Below are 17,394 nucleotides of genomic sequence, written 5' to 3' on the forward strand. Positions count from 1 at the left end.
CATTTTGCCACACTGCAATACAGCCATGACAATGCGTACGAACCCGAGCGACTGCCATGTCTCAGCTTGTAGGTAGGCAGTTTGGTGGCGGTGAGAACTAGGGCTGCAACAAACGATTATTTTCATAATCGATTAGTTGGCCGATTTATTGTTTCGGTTAATAACCTTTAAAAAAAAAAAGGGTAGTGTATAATTTAGTTAATATGTAACGTTAGAAAAAAACAATTTATTCTTAAATATCTCTATGCAGTGGTAAATATAAATAACCAACTATATGGTTAGAGAGCAAAATCTCTAATCTACTCTGAGAACAGACAGAAGAGATCTACTGTATATACTATTAGAGGATCTTCCTTAAAAAAAATATATATATATATAATTTTAAGAACGTTTGTTCGATTTTCTAATCGTTAGTGGGGTCAAATCGATGTTCATTTTTAACCACAGTGACGGGAAAATTTGGAAATAGAAAACTGCTTGGTGAAAGTAATTTTCAGACATTGCATATGCTTTTCGTTCAGAAATTACATTCATTTTAAAAACAGAATGTTAAAAAACAAGTGAAAATTTCAAAAGGACACTCTTTCATTCAGCGAATGTACAAAGATTTTTCGTCTGAAAATTGATCCGTGTGGCCAGCATTAGGCTCAGTTTGCTTTTGATCTGTTTCCACAGTGCTTTTTGCTGTGCGTTGTGATTTTGCTGTGATTTGAGTTTTTGCATTTTTTTGGCCAATTTGTTGTTGGGCAGATTAAAAAAACACAAATTACTGCAAAACCCATTACATGCTTTTCTGCAGCTTCTCCATTGAAGTACATTGAACCAAAAAAGCATTGTTTTGCATAAAAAAAAAGTCCCTGACCGTTTCCAAATACACAGCGGCTGAAAAAAGCATAACGTGTTCCATAGGAAACCATGTAAATGAACTGTAGTGCGTTTCTGCAAAAAGCACATAGATGTGAACCAGATCGAAGACGTTTAGTAACATAACTGGGTTAAAAAAAAAAAACTAAAAGTAGCCCTTTATAGTACAACAAAAAAGCAGCTAATCACTACTGTAAGGTGTTCATTTTTTTTTTAACCACTTAAGGACCAGGCCTCTTTTTCAGACTTGGTGTTTATATGTTTAAAACAGTTTTTTTTGCTAGAAAATTACTTGGAACCCCCAAACATTTTATATTGTTTTTTTTCTAACATCCTAGAGAATAAAATGGCGGTCATTGAAATACTTTTTTTCACACCGTATTTGCGCAGCGGTCTTACAAGCGCACTTTTTTTGGAAAAAATTCACTTTTTTGAATAAAAAAATAAGACAACAGTAAAATTAGCCCAATTTTTTTTTATATTGTGAAAGATAATAGTACGCCGAGTAAATTGATACCCAACATGTCACGCTTCAAAATTGCGCCCGCTCGTGGAATGGCGTCAAACTTTTAGCCTCAAAAATCTCCATAAGCGACATTTAAAAAATTCTACAGGTTGCATTTTTTGCGTTACAGAGGAGGTCTAGGGCTAGAATTATTGCTCTCGCTCTACCGATCGCGGCGATACCTCACATGTGTGGTTTGACCACCGTTTTCATATGCGGGCGCTACTCACGTATGCGCTCGCTTCTGTGCGCAAGCTCGTCGTGACGGGGTGTTTTTAAAAAATGTTTTTTTTTTCTTATTTATTTTAATTGATTTTATTTATTTTTACACTGTTTAAAAAAATAAAATAAAAAATGGATCACTTTTATTCCTATTACAAGGAATGTAAACATCCCTTGTAATAGAAAAAAGCATGACAGGTCCTCTTAAATATGAGATCTGGGGTCAAAAAGTCCTCAGATCTCATATTTGGGCTAAAATGCAAAAAAAAAAAAAAAGAAGAAAATCTGACATCTAAAAAATATATACCTTTAAGAGGTATGGGCGGAAGTGACGTTTTGACGTCGCTTCCGCCCTCCTATGGTATAGAGACGAGTGGGGGCCATCTTAGCCTCACTTGTCTCTATGCACAGCAGACGAAAGGACCCGATCGCCTCCGCCGCTACCGACGGCTCCCGCCGCCGATAGCGGTGATCTCGCGGCGAATCCGCCGCGGAGACCACCGTTATCGTACAGCCGACCGCCGCCTGAAGAGATGGATATCTCGGTTGTGGCAGCAGCTGCTGCCGTTACCGAGATATCCCTCTTCAAAAATAGGACGTACATCGTCGTGCGGCGGTCGGCAAGTGGTTAAACTGTAGAACTGTAAAAGTGGTATTTTCAGTAGCGATTTGCTATTTTTGTACTATAAAGGGCTCATTTTAGTTTTTTTTTTTAACCCCATTATGTTACTGGCCAATTAATCGATTATGAAAATAGTGAATGATTATTTTCATAATCGATTAGTCGTTTCAGTCCTAGTGAGAACACAGACCAACCGCCAGTTATTATCGCCTCTTTGATTGCACGTGTGCATGAGGCCATAGTGCAAAGTGTCACCATATAATTGTGCTCATAAGTTTACCCTGGCAGAATTTATGATTTCTTGGCCATTTTTCAAAGAATAAGAATACCACAAAACACTTTTCTTTCACTCATGGTTGGTGTTTGGCTGAAGCCATTTTATTATCATTCAACTGTGTTTACTCTTTTTAAATCATAATCACAACAGAAACTACCAAAATGACCCTGATCAAAAGTTTACATACCCCAGTTCTTAATGCCGTGTATTGCCCCTTTAACATCAATGCAGCTTGCAGTCTTTTGTGGTATTTGTGGATGAGGCTCTTTATCTTCTCAGATGGTAAAGCTGCCCATTCCTCTTGGCAAAAAGCCTCCAGTTCCTGTAAATTTTTGGGCTGTCTTGCATGAATTGCACGTTTGATATCTCCCCAGAGTGTCTCAATGATATTGAGGTCAGGAGACTGAGATGGCCACTCCAGAACCTTCACTTTATCCTGCTGTAGTCAATGACAAGTCAACCTGGCCTTGTGTTTTGGATCATTGTCATGTTGGAATGTCCAAGTACGTCCCATGCACAGCTTCCTGGCTGATGAATGCAAATGTTCCTCCAGTATTTTTTGATAACATACTGCATTCATCTTGCTAACAACTTTGATAAAATTTCTTGTGCCTTTTGTATCTCACACATCCCCAAAACATCAGTGATCCACCTCCGTACCTTTCATCATAGGCCTTGTTGACTCCTCTCCAAATGTAGCGTTTATGGTTGTGGCCAAAAAGCTCAATTTTGGTCTCATCTCTCCAAATGACTTTGTGCCAGAAGGTTTGAGGGTTTTCTCTGTGCTGTTTGGCGTATTGTAAGCAGGATACTTTGTGGCATTTGCATAGTAATGGCTTTCTTCTGGAAACTTGACCATGCAGCCCATATTTCTTAAAGTGCCTCCTTATTGTGCGTCTTGAAACAGCCACACCACATGTTTTCAGAGAGTGCTGTATTTCACCTGAAGTTATTTGTGGGGTTTTCTTTGCATCCCAAACAATTTTTCTGGCAGTTGTGGCTGAAATTTTAGTTGGTCTACAATCGTGAAATACTTGGATGACCATCTATTGCAATCGATGTGTTTTTTTTTTTTTTGTTTTTTTTTTTTTTTTTAGTTTTTTTTTTTTTTATTTTTTTTAAGGATGGAGTCCAATAAATCCATCACATCTGGATTTAGACCATCAGAAATCCTTGCTGATTCTGTCACTTTGCCTGGAATATTTGGGCCTGATGTTGAATACTAGCTATCTTGCGTCAGAAAAAATTTCATAAGCTCCAGCTTCAGATGTGTCTACTGTATGCCTGCAAGTGATTGATAATTTTTCAATGTATGCAACTACTGGTTCTTTTGGTAGTGTCCTTCAAGACCATTCCTTATGTACAACATTGCACCAGGATATTGCAGCACAAGATCCTGTTGCAGTAGAACAAATCTTCCTTCGCCTCTTCACAAGGAGATCAATGAAAGTCTCCTGGGAAAGTCATCTTTAGTTTAGTGACTCCAGTCTCCTCTGCTACTAGCTGGGAAGTAATTTCTTCCTTACTGGAAGATGGCAACAATGCATGTCTGGCTGTTAGGCTGGGAAGAAGTGCAGGGTCTCCAATCCACTCAAGGATCCTGGAGCCCAGAAGAGTCCCTGTTGCGCATCAGTGTGCTGGAAATTTGAGTGATAAGGTAGACTCTGATTCACTGGATGCACCTCCTGGATGGACACCATATACAGATGTAGTGAGCCAATACCACAGTTGAGGTGTATGTAAACCATCGGAGAGGGACCAAGCATGGCAGCAGTGCTGGAAGTCTCACACAACCTGAATTGGGCAGGAGGTCCAGTTCCATTTATGTCCACAGTATACATTACCAGGATAGAAAACTGGCAGGCAGATTCTCAGCCTAACAGCTCTGGCTAGGGGGAGAGTGGACCCCTCATCCAGATGTCTTCCAACTGGCCTGCCAAAAATGGGAGACACCAGATGTGATCTGCCGACTTTGCTTAATTGGAAGGTAAACAGGTTCGTAACAAGGGCAACCGACCCTGCAGATGCACTGGTAGCTTTGTGGGATCACTGCACTTTGATATATGCGTATCCACTGATAAAACTGTTGCCATGACTACTATGCTGGCTAAAAGTTGAGGGTATTTGGATTGGCCCTGCAGGTTATAGTATGTGGACACACCATGGCATGTCGTCTATCATTGATGAAAATGTTCGTCTATCACCCTACTTTACAGTTGCTGGCTTTAGTAGCTTGGCTGTTGAAAGCAAAATGTTTGAAAACCGAGTGTCTATGCTCAACGTTCGCAAAGGCAGTGTCCTGTAAAATCTGCCATTGCATGGTCTAAATCCCTAGGGGGGTACACTTTTTCAGATTTTTTTTCAGTTGCTTTTCTCCCCGGCCATTTCCCAACGTGGACTGGAGCAGCAGCCTTAAGCACAATTAAGGATCAGGTGTTAGCCTTGGCTTTCTTTTTCCAACACCTTCTGGCATTGCTGCCACATGTCTGCACTTTCATTCATGTAGTTAAACATGTTGCTCCTGTAAATCCACCATTGTCACAGTTTTATCTAGTATTGTTGGTTTTTAAAGAAACTGTCTTCAAGAATATCAGAGAGATCCTGCTGCTAAATCCCACGGCTGGCATTGTCCCAGAAAGTGGCTTTCCTGGTGACCATTATTTGGTCACAGAGTATGGGAATTTGTAATATTGTCCTGCAAACCTCCATAGTTTGTGTTGCACAAGGATAAAGTCATCCTGCATCCAAGACTTTCTTGCCAAAACAAGTTTTGTAAGACAAACTCCCTGTTTATGGTTGCAGAGGCCCTGTCTTGTAGCGCTGAATGATATAATCTTGCTCTAGATTTGGCAAATCATTGTACAAACCATGGCATCAAACATGAGAGCCATGTGCTGGTAATGGCTCTCTCGACTAGCGTGGCAAGTCCATCCTGGGCGTTCTGCCTTTAGGCATCGATAATGAAGATTTGTAAGGTGGCTATGTGTTCATCACCATCCACAAGATGGATGTGGCAGCATCAGCCAATGCCAGTTTAAGGCATAACATTTTACAGGTGGCTGGCCTGTAGCATTTAATTTATTTTATTAAAGTGGTTGTATACCCTTCTTTTTTGTATTTTTACCTACAGGTAAGTCTTGCTTACCTCCTACTTACTCTCACTTTGCATGCAGCCGCTGACGTCATCGGTACATGAGCTGTGAAGGTCCGGCAGAAGTCTCCCACGCACATGCAAGTGATGACGAACCCGGAAGACACGCCAAGGGGAAATGTCAGCTCCCTCGGCGTGGACCGAAATCTGATGCCGATGCCTCATTCTAAGGTAAGTATTTCATAATAAGCTAGTGCTTTTTGCCTTACAGGTTTAAAAAATAATTTGTGTGGGTATACAACCGCTTTAACCACTTACCAACCGCCTCCTGTACATATACTTCGGCACTTTGAAGGGACATCTCGGTAACGGCAGCAGCTGCTGCCACAACCAAAATAACGATCTTTCTTTACAGGAGGCAGTCATGTTTACGATAATGTTGGTCTCCGCGGCGGGTTCGCCACAAGCTCACCGTTATCAGCGGCGGGAGAGGTGACACCCCCTCCCGCCACTCTCCCGCAACCTCCGCCGCTTACCGGGGCCGTCGGTAGCGGCGGAGGCGATCGGTTCCTTTTCCATGCTGGGTATGGAGACGAGTGAGGTTAAGATGGCCCCCACTCGTCTCTATACCATAGGAGGGCGGAAGCGATGTCAAAACGTTACTTCCGCCCATACCTCCTTTAAAGGAACATTTTTTCAATGTCATTTTTTCAAATGACGTTATTATTTTTTTTTTTATTGCATTTAAGTCCAAATATGAGATCTGAGGACTATTTGACCTCAGATCTCATATTTAAGAGGACCTGTCATGCTTTTGTCTATTACAAGGGATGTTTACATTCCTTAAAATAGGAATAAAAGTGATCCTATACTTTTACAAAAAAAATAAATAAATAAATAGAATCAAGTAAATAAGAAATGTTGTTTTTTTTTTTTTTTGTTAAACACCTCGTCCCGACGAGCTCGCTCACAGAAGCGAACACATACGCGCGTAGCTCCCGCATATGAAAACTGTAGTCAAACCACACATGAGGGATCGCCGCGAACGGTAGAGCGAGAACAATAATTCTAGCCATAGACTGTAATGCAAAACATGCAGCCTGTAGAATTTTTTTAAATGTTGCTTATTGAGATTTTTGAGGATAAAAGTTTGACGCCATTCCAAGAGCGGGCGCAATTTTGAAGCGTGACATGTTGGATATCAATTTACTCGGTGTAACGTTATCTTTCACAGTATTAAAAAAAAAATTGGCCTAATTTTACTGTTGTCTTCTTTTTTTCTTTTTTTTTTTTTAATTCAAAAAAGTGAATGTTTTCCATAATAAAGTGTGCTTGTAAGACCGCTGCGCAAATATGGTGTTAAAAAAAGTATTGCAATGACCGCCATTTTATTCTCTAGGATGTTAGAAAAAAAAAACAATATATAATGTGTTTTAAGTAATTTTCTAGCAAAAAAGAAAAATATTCTAAACATGTAAACACCGAGTCTAAAAAAGAGGCCTCTCATTTTTTTTTTTTTTTTTTGCCAACTCCATTGTGACACTGCTCTGGTACCCCACAGTAAGTGATGCAAAGCAGAGCTGTATCCTCAGTGACTGAAATAATTTTTTTATTTTTTATTTTTATTTTTATTTATTTATTTTATTTTTATTTTTTTTTTGTACCCTCTGTAATATCCTTTTTTTTCTTTCTATTTTGTTAGTACAGAAATCCGTCTTTTTTGGGATAACATTGGGAATGCGCGTATTCGTAAAATTTTGGATTTCCCATCAATTTCAGTGGTCACCATGACAAATTGTCATGCAGATTCTCTCGAGCCAAAAGCTTTGTGTGTCTTATGGACACGCTTAGTGGGGCTCGGGAGAGAGCATGCACTAGTGCCCCCATAGCAAGTAACTTGCTATAAGTGGCACTTGGCGGAGGGGAGTCAGGAGTGCCGGTGGGGAACCGAGAAGAGGAGGATCAGGGCCGCTCTGTGCAGAACCAACTGCACAGAGCAGGTAGGTATAACATGTTTGTTTATTTTAAAAAAAAATGTAATTAAAAAAATAGCCTTTATAATCACTTTTAAGTCAGTTTTAAAGCTGAAGTGTAATCCACTTATATTTTACCCTCCCTGGTTCCTCTCCCTTATTAACACGCTAACAAAAGCTTTAAATGAAACCTTTTCTTTTTCATTACAAACCTCATTTTAGACCCGAGGATGTCATCACCAGTTCTCTGAGCTTCACTATGAAGTCAGATTATGTCTGGAGAGAGGGTAGAAGGGTTGTATGTTGCTCCCTGAAAACACAAGTACCTACCTCCGTACGCCTCAAGAGTTGTCAACCCTCATGCAAGCAGTGAGGTTGTTTTTGGCAGACGTTAGGCAAATTTCAAAATGTCTTAATGGGTGGGTGTAAGTCTGGAGGAGACGGTGGTGTGAGGCAGACTGCATGTACCTCCCCAATAGTTTCACTTCCTCCACAAGTGAAAGAACTGAAATTCATGGAATGAATGGGGTGGGCCAAGGACAGTCAGGCTGGGGAAGAAAGAACTTGATGATGCTGGGTGTCCTCAAGCCAGGAAATTAGAAAGGCACTATATGCCTTGCCCAGCTTCAAATGCACGCTGTGGGCTACCATTAGATTTTTTTTTTTTTTGCATGTGCATCCTGAATAGCAATGCACTTCATGCTTTGTGTAGTACCATGCGTTACCACAGCACAAAGGCCCTGATCGTGAACCGACCTGCCGCTGCATGAGCAGATCCATAAGCTTAAGCTAAGGGTGTTCACCCTTTTAATTGGTAGAATCAGAAAATAAAACCTTCTATGTTTAGAGCTTGGTTATCCTGCAATGCAAGGAGATGGGACGGAGGGAAGAGATTTTGCTGACCATCATAGAAAGATGGGGGGGGGGGGGGAGTAAGAAAGTCCAATAGTCACGGGTATTATACTAAAACTTGTATTTAAATGTGACCCCTGCCATACACTCTTTAGGGCGATTAGGTCATCTGATTGTCCAATGCATTGCTTGGTCTCTAAGTAGCCAATCATCTGGCTCTGTTGCCTCTTGGCAGGGTTACAGTCTTTAGCCTTCTGTGATTCAAATCCGAGTGACTTGGAGCTTACCCAGATCTTCTACTGTTTACTCTGCAGGCAAACATAGGCAGAGAAAAGGAAAGTTAAAGTAATACAACTGGGAATTCCAAGCAAGCTGCTAAATACAGATACATACACTATATTGTCAAAAGTATTGGGACGTCTGCCTTTACACACATGAACTTTAATGTCATCCCCGTCTTAGTCCATAGGGCAGGGGTTGGCAACAGTTTTCCACTTAAGAGCCGGATTTAAATGCATGGAGGGCCACATTCACCTGCTAATAAATTAAGATAATGTTACACAGCCCTTGCACCTCTGGCCCCCTTTAAATCACACCACCCCCTGCACCTCTGGACTCCTTTACATTACACAGGCCCGCACCTATGGACCCCCTGTTCATCACACAGCCCCCCCAGCTATGTAAGCATAGAGGGGTGGGGCGCTTAAAATGTTGTGTTTTTTTATTTACTTTATTTTTATTAGGTTTTTTATACACTTTGAAAAAATATTTTCTGATCACTTTTATTGCTGTCAGAAGGATTGTAAACATGTCTTGTGACAGGTACTCTTTATGGAGGGATCTTGGGTCTATAAGATCCCAAATCCCTCCTATGCACTTAAAAAGGCACCAAAACAGCCAAACCTTTTAAATGCTTTTAAGTCCTCTGTAAACCGGAAGTGATGTCATGTTACTAGATCCGAGACCCGGTTGAAGCCGATTCCAGTTTTGTTGGTTCAATGGAGAGGTGCGTGCGTGTTGTGTGTATTATTATTTTTTTTAAACTGACCAAAAATGCAGCTATCGAGATTAACACCACAAGGGAAGCGCAACGGACCAATGTGACGGCATACTTAGAATTTAAAGGGATGCATTTTTCTTGAGCTTTTCTTCCGCTAAAAATGCTGATAATGGCCAACAATAAATTCATTTTCATTTAAATTCATGATATTAATTAATAAGTCAAGTATAATACTTTTTTTTACACAGCTATATATACAATTGTATTTGCCCACGCTCTGATTTTTTTTTTTTTTTTGGGATATTTGTCACAATTAAATGACTCAGATCATCAAACAAATTTTATTATTACAAAAAAAATAAATATATATATAAATTACATTTTAAAGCTGTAATTTTCAGTTTTCAGCAACGTGCATCCTGCATTTTCGGTTTCGGCACCAAAATTTCCATTTGGTGCACCAGTAGTTTTTATACATTTATCGAGGAACAAAAACTGAAAGTTGAACTCCAGGAGTGGATTTGTTATGATTTCAACCTCATCCGGTCAGAGACTGCCTTAATGGAAAGAATACAAGCCGTTCTCTGAATAGTGGAGGTTCTGAGTGAGTGACAGTATACTGGGGTTGATTTACTAAAACTGGAGTGAAAGCAGTACATAGTAACTGATGCAGCTCTACATAGAAACCAATCAGCTTCTAACTTCAGCTTGTTAAAGCATATGTAAACCCAATGTCATCCTTTCTAAACTACTGCAATAGGGGTTATCTATAAGGATATACATGCCTCCTGCATGTATCTTTACCTGTCAAATGTCTCCCCTCTGTCTGTTATGAGACCCGAAAAACTGCAGATTCTGTGGGTGGGTCTGTTGTCTGGAGCTCAGTGGGTGGAGTCGTGATGTCAGTAGACTTCCCGCCCACCTCTACACACCCCTTGTCAATATGCATTTTCTCCTGTGTATTTCTTACACTGAACTGAAATTTCTTACACTGAGGTGGGGAACATCCAATCCTCGCAGAGCAGTAGAAGAAAGTAGTGGGAGAGAATTAAAAAATAATGCACGTCTCTTAGGCTAGTGCACGAGATATGTAAATCACCTGTCACTCACAGCAAGGGGGAGGATTTGACAACATTTTTCTCTGTTTGTCAAGATTTATCTCACTGAACAATAAGAGGATTGCTCAGAGCTGGATTAACTCTTTGTGGCAATACTGGGCTAAAATGATAGGAAATCTTATATTCTACGTTATGACATCAAAAAAAAATGTTTTTTGGGTTTACATCCACTTTAAGTTGTTTTTTGACAATAAAACGTGGAAGCCTATTGATTTCTTTGCACAGCTGCACCAGATTTTCACTCCAGTTTTAGTAAATCAACCCGACTGAAGACAGGTCACTTAAAGTGGTTGTAAACCCTTACAAACCACTTCGACCTACAGGTAAGCCTAGATTAAGGCTTACCTATAGGTCCAAGAAATATCTCCTAAACCTATGCGGTTTAGGAGATATTTACCCGAAGGCAGCCACCACTGTCTACGGCGCATGCGCCGTAGACAGCGGCGCACAGGCTCACTGGGCAAGCCGCAGATCGCGGCGTTATGCCGCGAGTGTCGGCTCCCGTGCGCATGTGTGGGAGTGACGTCATCGCGGCTCCGGCGAATCACAGCGCTGGAGCAGCGAGACCCACCAAGAAGATGGACGCTCGGAACTACAGGGGGCAGCGGTGACTTCGCTGGCTCCTGTGTCAGGTAAGTGACACATAATGGACTACTATGCGATGCATAGTAGTCCATTATGCTTTACCTTTGCAGGGAATCAAAGAGGAAGTAAACCCATTAGGGTTTACTTCCTCTTTAAGAAGCACCTGTAGATGACCAACCCCGGCTGTATGTAGCAAAGGCTGCTACGGTGAATTTTAGATGTGAAAAAGAATTCCTGGTGTTCAGATGTAAAAACTCTGTGCACCTAGTTATTTATTTATTTATTTATTTATTTATTAGAGGTTAGGTTCAATTGTATTTGTTCCCCCATTCTCTGGGCTCTCCATCCACTTTGTGAACATTTTTATGATGTTTTATTTTTCAACAGTCACATTAGATTTCTATGGAAAAGCACTGTAATGTTTCTCTCCATGTATCCTTCTCCTAGGAGGAAGCCTCTCCCAATTCATTAGTTGATATAACTCTGCACTACTTGAGCTCCAACTTAGAAAAGTTTTGCAGGGAGAGACCCGATGGAACGTTTTGTTTACAAGATGCCGCAGTGTTTCCACAGGAAGTTGCGGATCGGCTTTTACAAACGATGGCAATTCAAAGTAAGACTTTTTTTTTTTTTTTTTGTTGTAATAATTTATGCTGATATGTTTTTAAAGAGAACCCCAAATTTCTAACTGTTTTATATTGCACCCATATTTAGGGTGTAACATATAACCTGGTTAGTCTGCAGTCCCCAGCCTCAGGGGTTCTGCTCTTCTCTGCTTCCTTGAATTTGGCACGCCTGTGCCAGCGATCTGTGAATGACTAAAATACAGGGCTCATCTACCACTGCAGCAGGGGGACTCTTCTTGTAAAGGAAAGAAAGTTATAAAAAAATAAATAATGAACATTTTATATGTACCTGCTCCGTGCAGTGGTTTTGCACAGAACAACCCCAATCGTTCTCTTCTTGGGTCCTCTGCTGGTGCTCTGGGCCCCTCCTACTTGCTGAGTGCCCCCATAGCAAGGCTTTAGTAAAGAAAACCCCTAAGGCCCCTTTCACACTGGAGTGGTGCAGGCGTCGGCGGTAAATCGCCGCTATTTTTAGCGGCGCTTTACCGTCGTTTTAGCGTCACTATGCGGCCGCTAGTGGGGTGGTTTTAACCCCCGCTAGTGGCCTAAAAAGGGTTAAAACCACCCGCAAAGTGCCACTACAGCGGCGCCTTGCCGGCGGTATAGCCGTGTTGCCCCATTGATTTCAGTGGGTAGGAGCGGTGAATACACCGTCCTGCTAGCGCACCGCTCCAGTGTGCAAGCCCTCCGGCTTTCACACTGGAGTGAAAGGGGCCGGTTTTTACAGGCGCTATTTTTAGCGCTGTAGTGCCTAAAAACCGCCTCGGTGTGAAAGGCCTTAGTGTTTGTCTACTGTGACTTAGATGAGGATCCAATCACATTTTCTAGCAAATTACTGTAAAAAAAAAGTTATTTCCAAGGGTGTTCACATCGTTTTTATTGCCACTGTATAAAGAGATGGAGTCCCCAGCAGAGATTTTATTAGGGATAGCCAATAGCCAACTGGCCTCTTGATACAAGGCAGCGATTGGGGTCTCTGTTCTTGCATATATAAGTATAGAACCCCATAGGTTGCAATTTATTTTATTGGAGTTGTGAAGGGGGCCTTTTAGCTAGCTGGTCCGTTTCCAAAAAGCCAGACATCTGTCTAACATCTGTGGATAGTTTTCAATGTTCATATGTCATGGATATTGACAAAAGCTCCTAAATCAGTTCTCCTGTGTACTAATTCAGTTTGCATCACCTTGTTTGGAAGCTACTGTTTGGCAAGGTATTCCTTGGCCAAGTTGTCTAAGATGATCGCTGGGCTGAACGAAAAAAAAAAAGGTACAAATCGCCGAACTAACACGAGCTAGGATCTCTGCCAGTGAGCTATTGTGTTCTGCATGGGAGACGGCTGGTTTGCCAGCATACGTGTTCAACAGAAGCTGGTCATGAGGCTGGCTTCTGTCAGGCAGGGATCTGTACTCATAGGCCGAAAGTCGACCGGTTCTTCCCGAACCGACCATTTTTGGCCATTGTTCAGCTTGTGTATACCCAGCCTTACACACTTGTGGTCTGTTAGGTCTGGTTATATCCAATATGTGTGAATCTGCGTTGGGGGGGGGAGAGAATGTATGAATATACCCCTTGTTATTTCTGCCCCCCATTCTCTGGGTAAGATCCTGGCACTCTGTACACTCTACCTTCAGCAGGAAGCCTGCCTTTGCAGCTTTTGAATAACATGCACCAGTATTTTAAACCCTGTCCATTTAAAACAGATGGATCACAGAACTACGAGGGACTTGCTTAGGTAAAAATTGTTTCCCTTTATTTTATTTCCAGAATAATAAGGAATAATAATTGCTGGTGGTTTACAGCTTTTTTTTTTTTTTTTTTTTTTTTTTTTTTAAACATGTTGCTTTTTTATTTTTTTTTTATTTTTTTTCAATTTTAGGAAAACTAAATGAAGTGTCTGTAGGAATTTTCCGTGGAAACCAGTTGAGGCTGAAGCGTGCCTGCATCCGCAAGGCCAAAATATCTGCTGTTGCCTTTCGTAGGGCGTTCTGCCACCACAAGTTGGTGGAGCTAGATGCTACCGGGGTCAATGCTGACATAACTATTACTGACATCATCAGTGGGCTCAGCAGTAGTAAATGGATCCGGGAAAACCTCCAGTGTCTAGTCCTAAACTCTCTTACTCTATCATTGGAGGATCCATATGAACAATGCTTTAGCCGCCTGTCTGGACTTCGGGCTCTGAGCATCACCAACGTTCGGTTTTATAATGAAGACCTGGCAGATGTTGCATCACTTCCCAGACTGGAAAGCCTAGATATCTCCAACACCTCAGTGACTGACATCACTGCCCTTCTGGGGTGCAAGGACAGACTGAAATCCCTGACAATGCACCACTTGAAGTGTTTAAAAATGACAACCACACAAATCCTGGAAGTGATCAAGGAGTTGAACCATCTTAACCATTTAGATATATCCGATGACAAGCAGTTCACTTCAGACATAGCTTGCCGTCTGCTAGAGCAAAACGATATTCTTCTCAAACTGGTTTCACTGGACATCTCTGGAAGGAAGCATGTTACGGATAAGGCAGTGGAGGCTTTTCTCACGCAGCGTCCTCAAATCCAGTTTGTTGGTCTTTTGGCCACAGAGGCTGGTTACTCGGAGCTTCTTTCTGGAGATGGAAATGTAAAGGTGCGCATGCCATGTGTCTGCCTCTGATATTTCTGTATTTTGCTTTATTACAATTACATAATTTTTGGTTAACAGGTATCAGAAGTAAGTATTTCCAGGAAACCCATCATATGTCATGGCGTATTGCATTAGTTCTGGGTGTTTGTGACCCTCTTCCCACCTCCTGAGATCTTTCAGGATCTATTACCATGCAGGGCAAAGCAGGTTAAAATGGTTGTAGACCTTAGACATAAAATATGAACAAAGCATATCCCTCTATAGTGTTTACTTGTCTCAGTTAAAGTGGAATTAAACTCCACTTTTGAACTTATACATACAGGTAAGCCTATAATAAGGCTTACCTGTAGGTACAGTGAATATCTTCTAAACTTGCTCTGTTTAGGAGATATTCACACTGCATGCAGCCGGTGACGTCACGGGCGCATGCGCTCTGCGGGGATGGCATACGCATGCCAGACTTTCAGAGCTTTGTATCAAAGGTGATGGATCCCACGTGCATGCGTGGGAGTGACATGATCTTGGCCCCAACCATTTATACAGCTGAAGTCTGCAAACCCAGAAGAAAGACTGGGTGAAGATGGCAGTGCCGGGGTGCTGTGACGGTGCTGTGCTGGAGAGCTCCGTATACAGGTAAGTCTATCATAATGTGCTAGTATGCAGTGCAGACTAGTAGATTTTTACTTAAACCTGCAGATGGGCCCATTGTGGGGGTTTTCTTTTTTTTTTTTCCTGGTGGTTTACTACCACTTTAGGCTGGGTTCACAGTCACACTGCAGGCAGAAGTGGCTGTCAGCAGGGGTCCGGTGCGCCTCGGTTCTCAGTCTCGGGGACAAATTGGGCCCAAATTTTTGCCTGAATTCATACCTGAAAATGAGCCAAAGACACGGGACCCCTGTGCAATTTGCTAGGCGACCACTCCGGAGATGTGTGACCCGGCTCCATTGAGTGCCGGTCGCAATCTCTTGTCGTGCATATTGGATGCGGGAAAACTCAACCTTAAGAGCACAAAGTGTAATTTCTGTCTGTTTCTTCATTCCTCTGCTATCATCTTAAACCAATTCTGCCAAGCTTTCCTGACACTAAGAGAAAAACTGGAACGAAGTAGCAGACAGAAATTACACTTAATGCTTTGGATTGAGATAAGTATATGCAATAGAGGGATATACTTTGTTCATATTTCATATCAGAGGTTTACAACCATTTTAAGAACTGGAGTAGAGGATTTTGAAGAAAGAACAAAAGTAAAACGTTTTGAAGTTCGCAGGCTTGATTTCCTTACTTATATTAAAACAATCACGTGAATAGGAAGTGTCCTACACATACAGGCAGTCAAGGTGTTTAAAATAAAGTTCATGGCTGCCGCAAACTTGTTTTACAATCAATCTGCAGCCTCTGCTGTGTATTGTAGAAGTGATCTGTGCCGTTGTTAATCCGCCAACACTCTTCTACAAACCCCTAAAAGATGCTATAACGTTTAAAGTGATTGTAAACTCCCAAAAAAACCTGCAAGACAAAGGGATAATGAGCTAGTATGCATACTAGCTCATTATGAAATACTTACCTTAGATCAAAGCCCCCGTATCGGTGCCCGCACACCACTCTGGCAGGTGACATTGCTCCCAGAGTTACTTCCGGGTATCGTGGGCTCCGGTCCTGTGATTGGCCTGAGCCGCAATGACCTCACTCCTGCGTATGCATGCAGGAGCCGCTGTTAACGGCAAACTAGCTGAAGCAACAGCACAAACGTGCCATTGCTTCAGTGCGCATGTGCCGATGACGTTGGCACATGCTGATATAGAGGATATCTCCTAAACCATGCAGGTTTTAGAGATATCTGGGGGATATATACAGGTAAGCCTTATTATAGGCTTTCCTGTAAAAAAAGGTGGTCTGTAAGGGTTTTCAACCAGTTTAAGTGTGAATGAAAAATAAGTCCATGTGATAAAATAATGGTAATGGGGGGGGGGGGGGGGGGTACATAAATGGTAATCGCACACCACATTTTTGGTATCGCTGCACCCCCTGGACTGAGAGCAATAATTCTAAGGCCACTAAGATAATGAGCTGTAAATGTTTTTTTTAAGCTTTGTGCACAATTTTGGTTATCAGTTTTCCACAAACATTTGAGACTTACAGCATACATTTTATTCCACACAGTCTTGTCTTCATTTTACAGAGATGACATTGTTTTTAAGGCCTCATTCACATAGGTATAATTAAAGTGGTTGTAGAGGCCATTTTTGTTTTTAATTAAAATAAAATAAAAGATTTTATACTTGCCTGCTCTGTACGATATTGCACAAAGCGGTTGCTTACCTCCTCTTCTGGAATTCCCTTTATCGTGCTCCCTCAGCAAGCCGTGTGGTGGTGGGTGCACTCTCGAGCCAGGCTGTGTGCACCCATGGACACACACAGCGCCACTGGTACATGCTCCCTGGTCTACCTTCGCAGGATTTGACTGACAAAAGCAGCTCTCTGAGTTTTGTGTGAGACTAGGAAGAGGGCACAGCTGGACAGTGATGGGTTGTGATAACAGATAGGTAAGTGTTTAGGAACAGGGAGGCTAGAAGGGGGGGTGTGTGTTTGTGTTTTTTTTTTTTTTTTTAACCTTAATACAGAGAATGCATGAAGGTTAAAAATGATCTAGTCATGCAGGCAGTCCCATTCATGTCAGTTGGGACACAGCATGCGGGTACGTCTCCCTGAGCACACACTCTCTGCATTCAGAAACTTGTATACATTCAAATGGCTGTCTAATTTAGAAGCAGCGGCCCAATTGACATGAATGGGACTGCGTGCATAGAGATGTGCAGAACACCTGTGCATCCTCCTGCAGGCAAGCACCACCCTCACTTGGAAATACACTTAAGTACACCTGTGTGACTGAGACCTAATCGTTTTCATTGACATCTATGCTGTACGTTGATGTTTCTTGGTTGGAAATAATTCAGGAGTCAATGAACATTAAAAGGGCCTAGTGAATGAAATGGTACACCCATCAACTGCAACAAAATATGCTGGAAAATGC

The 17,394-nt window shown here is 41.8% G+C and overlaps 1 protein-coding gene across 3 annotated transcripts in view; it reads left to right on the forward strand.

Annotated features, from left to right (window-relative positions):
- The window catches only part of ZYG11B (zyg-11 family member B, cell cycle regulator), a 54,828-nt gene that overhangs the window by 6,615 nt on the left and 30,819 nt on the right, over positions 1-17,394 (forward strand). For 2 of the 3 annotated variants that reach the window (XR_013262401.1, XM_077453306.1), the window contains exons 2-3: positions 11,557-11,722; positions 13,612-14,366. Coding sequence is in view for 2 of the 3 variants with exons in the window: in XM_077453306.1 (XP_077309432.1) it covers positions 11,557-11,722; positions 13,612-14,366 (921 nt within the window). In the remaining variant the exon portion in view is untranslated. Of the gene's footprint in view, positions 1-5,673; positions 5,813-11,556; positions 11,723-13,611; positions 14,367-17,394 lie in introns of those variants that run through there. The other variant, XM_077453307.1, reaches the window with a different exon arrangement.

This window comes from Lithobates pipiens, unplaced genomic scaffold, assembly GCF_037356315.1.
Source record: "Lithobates pipiens isolate NorthernLeopardFrog02 unplaced genomic scaffold, aLitPip1_a1.2 Scaffold_23, whole genome shotgun sequence".
Classification (NCBI taxonomy): Eukaryota; Metazoa; Chordata; class Amphibia; order Anura; family Ranidae; genus Lithobates; species Lithobates pipiens.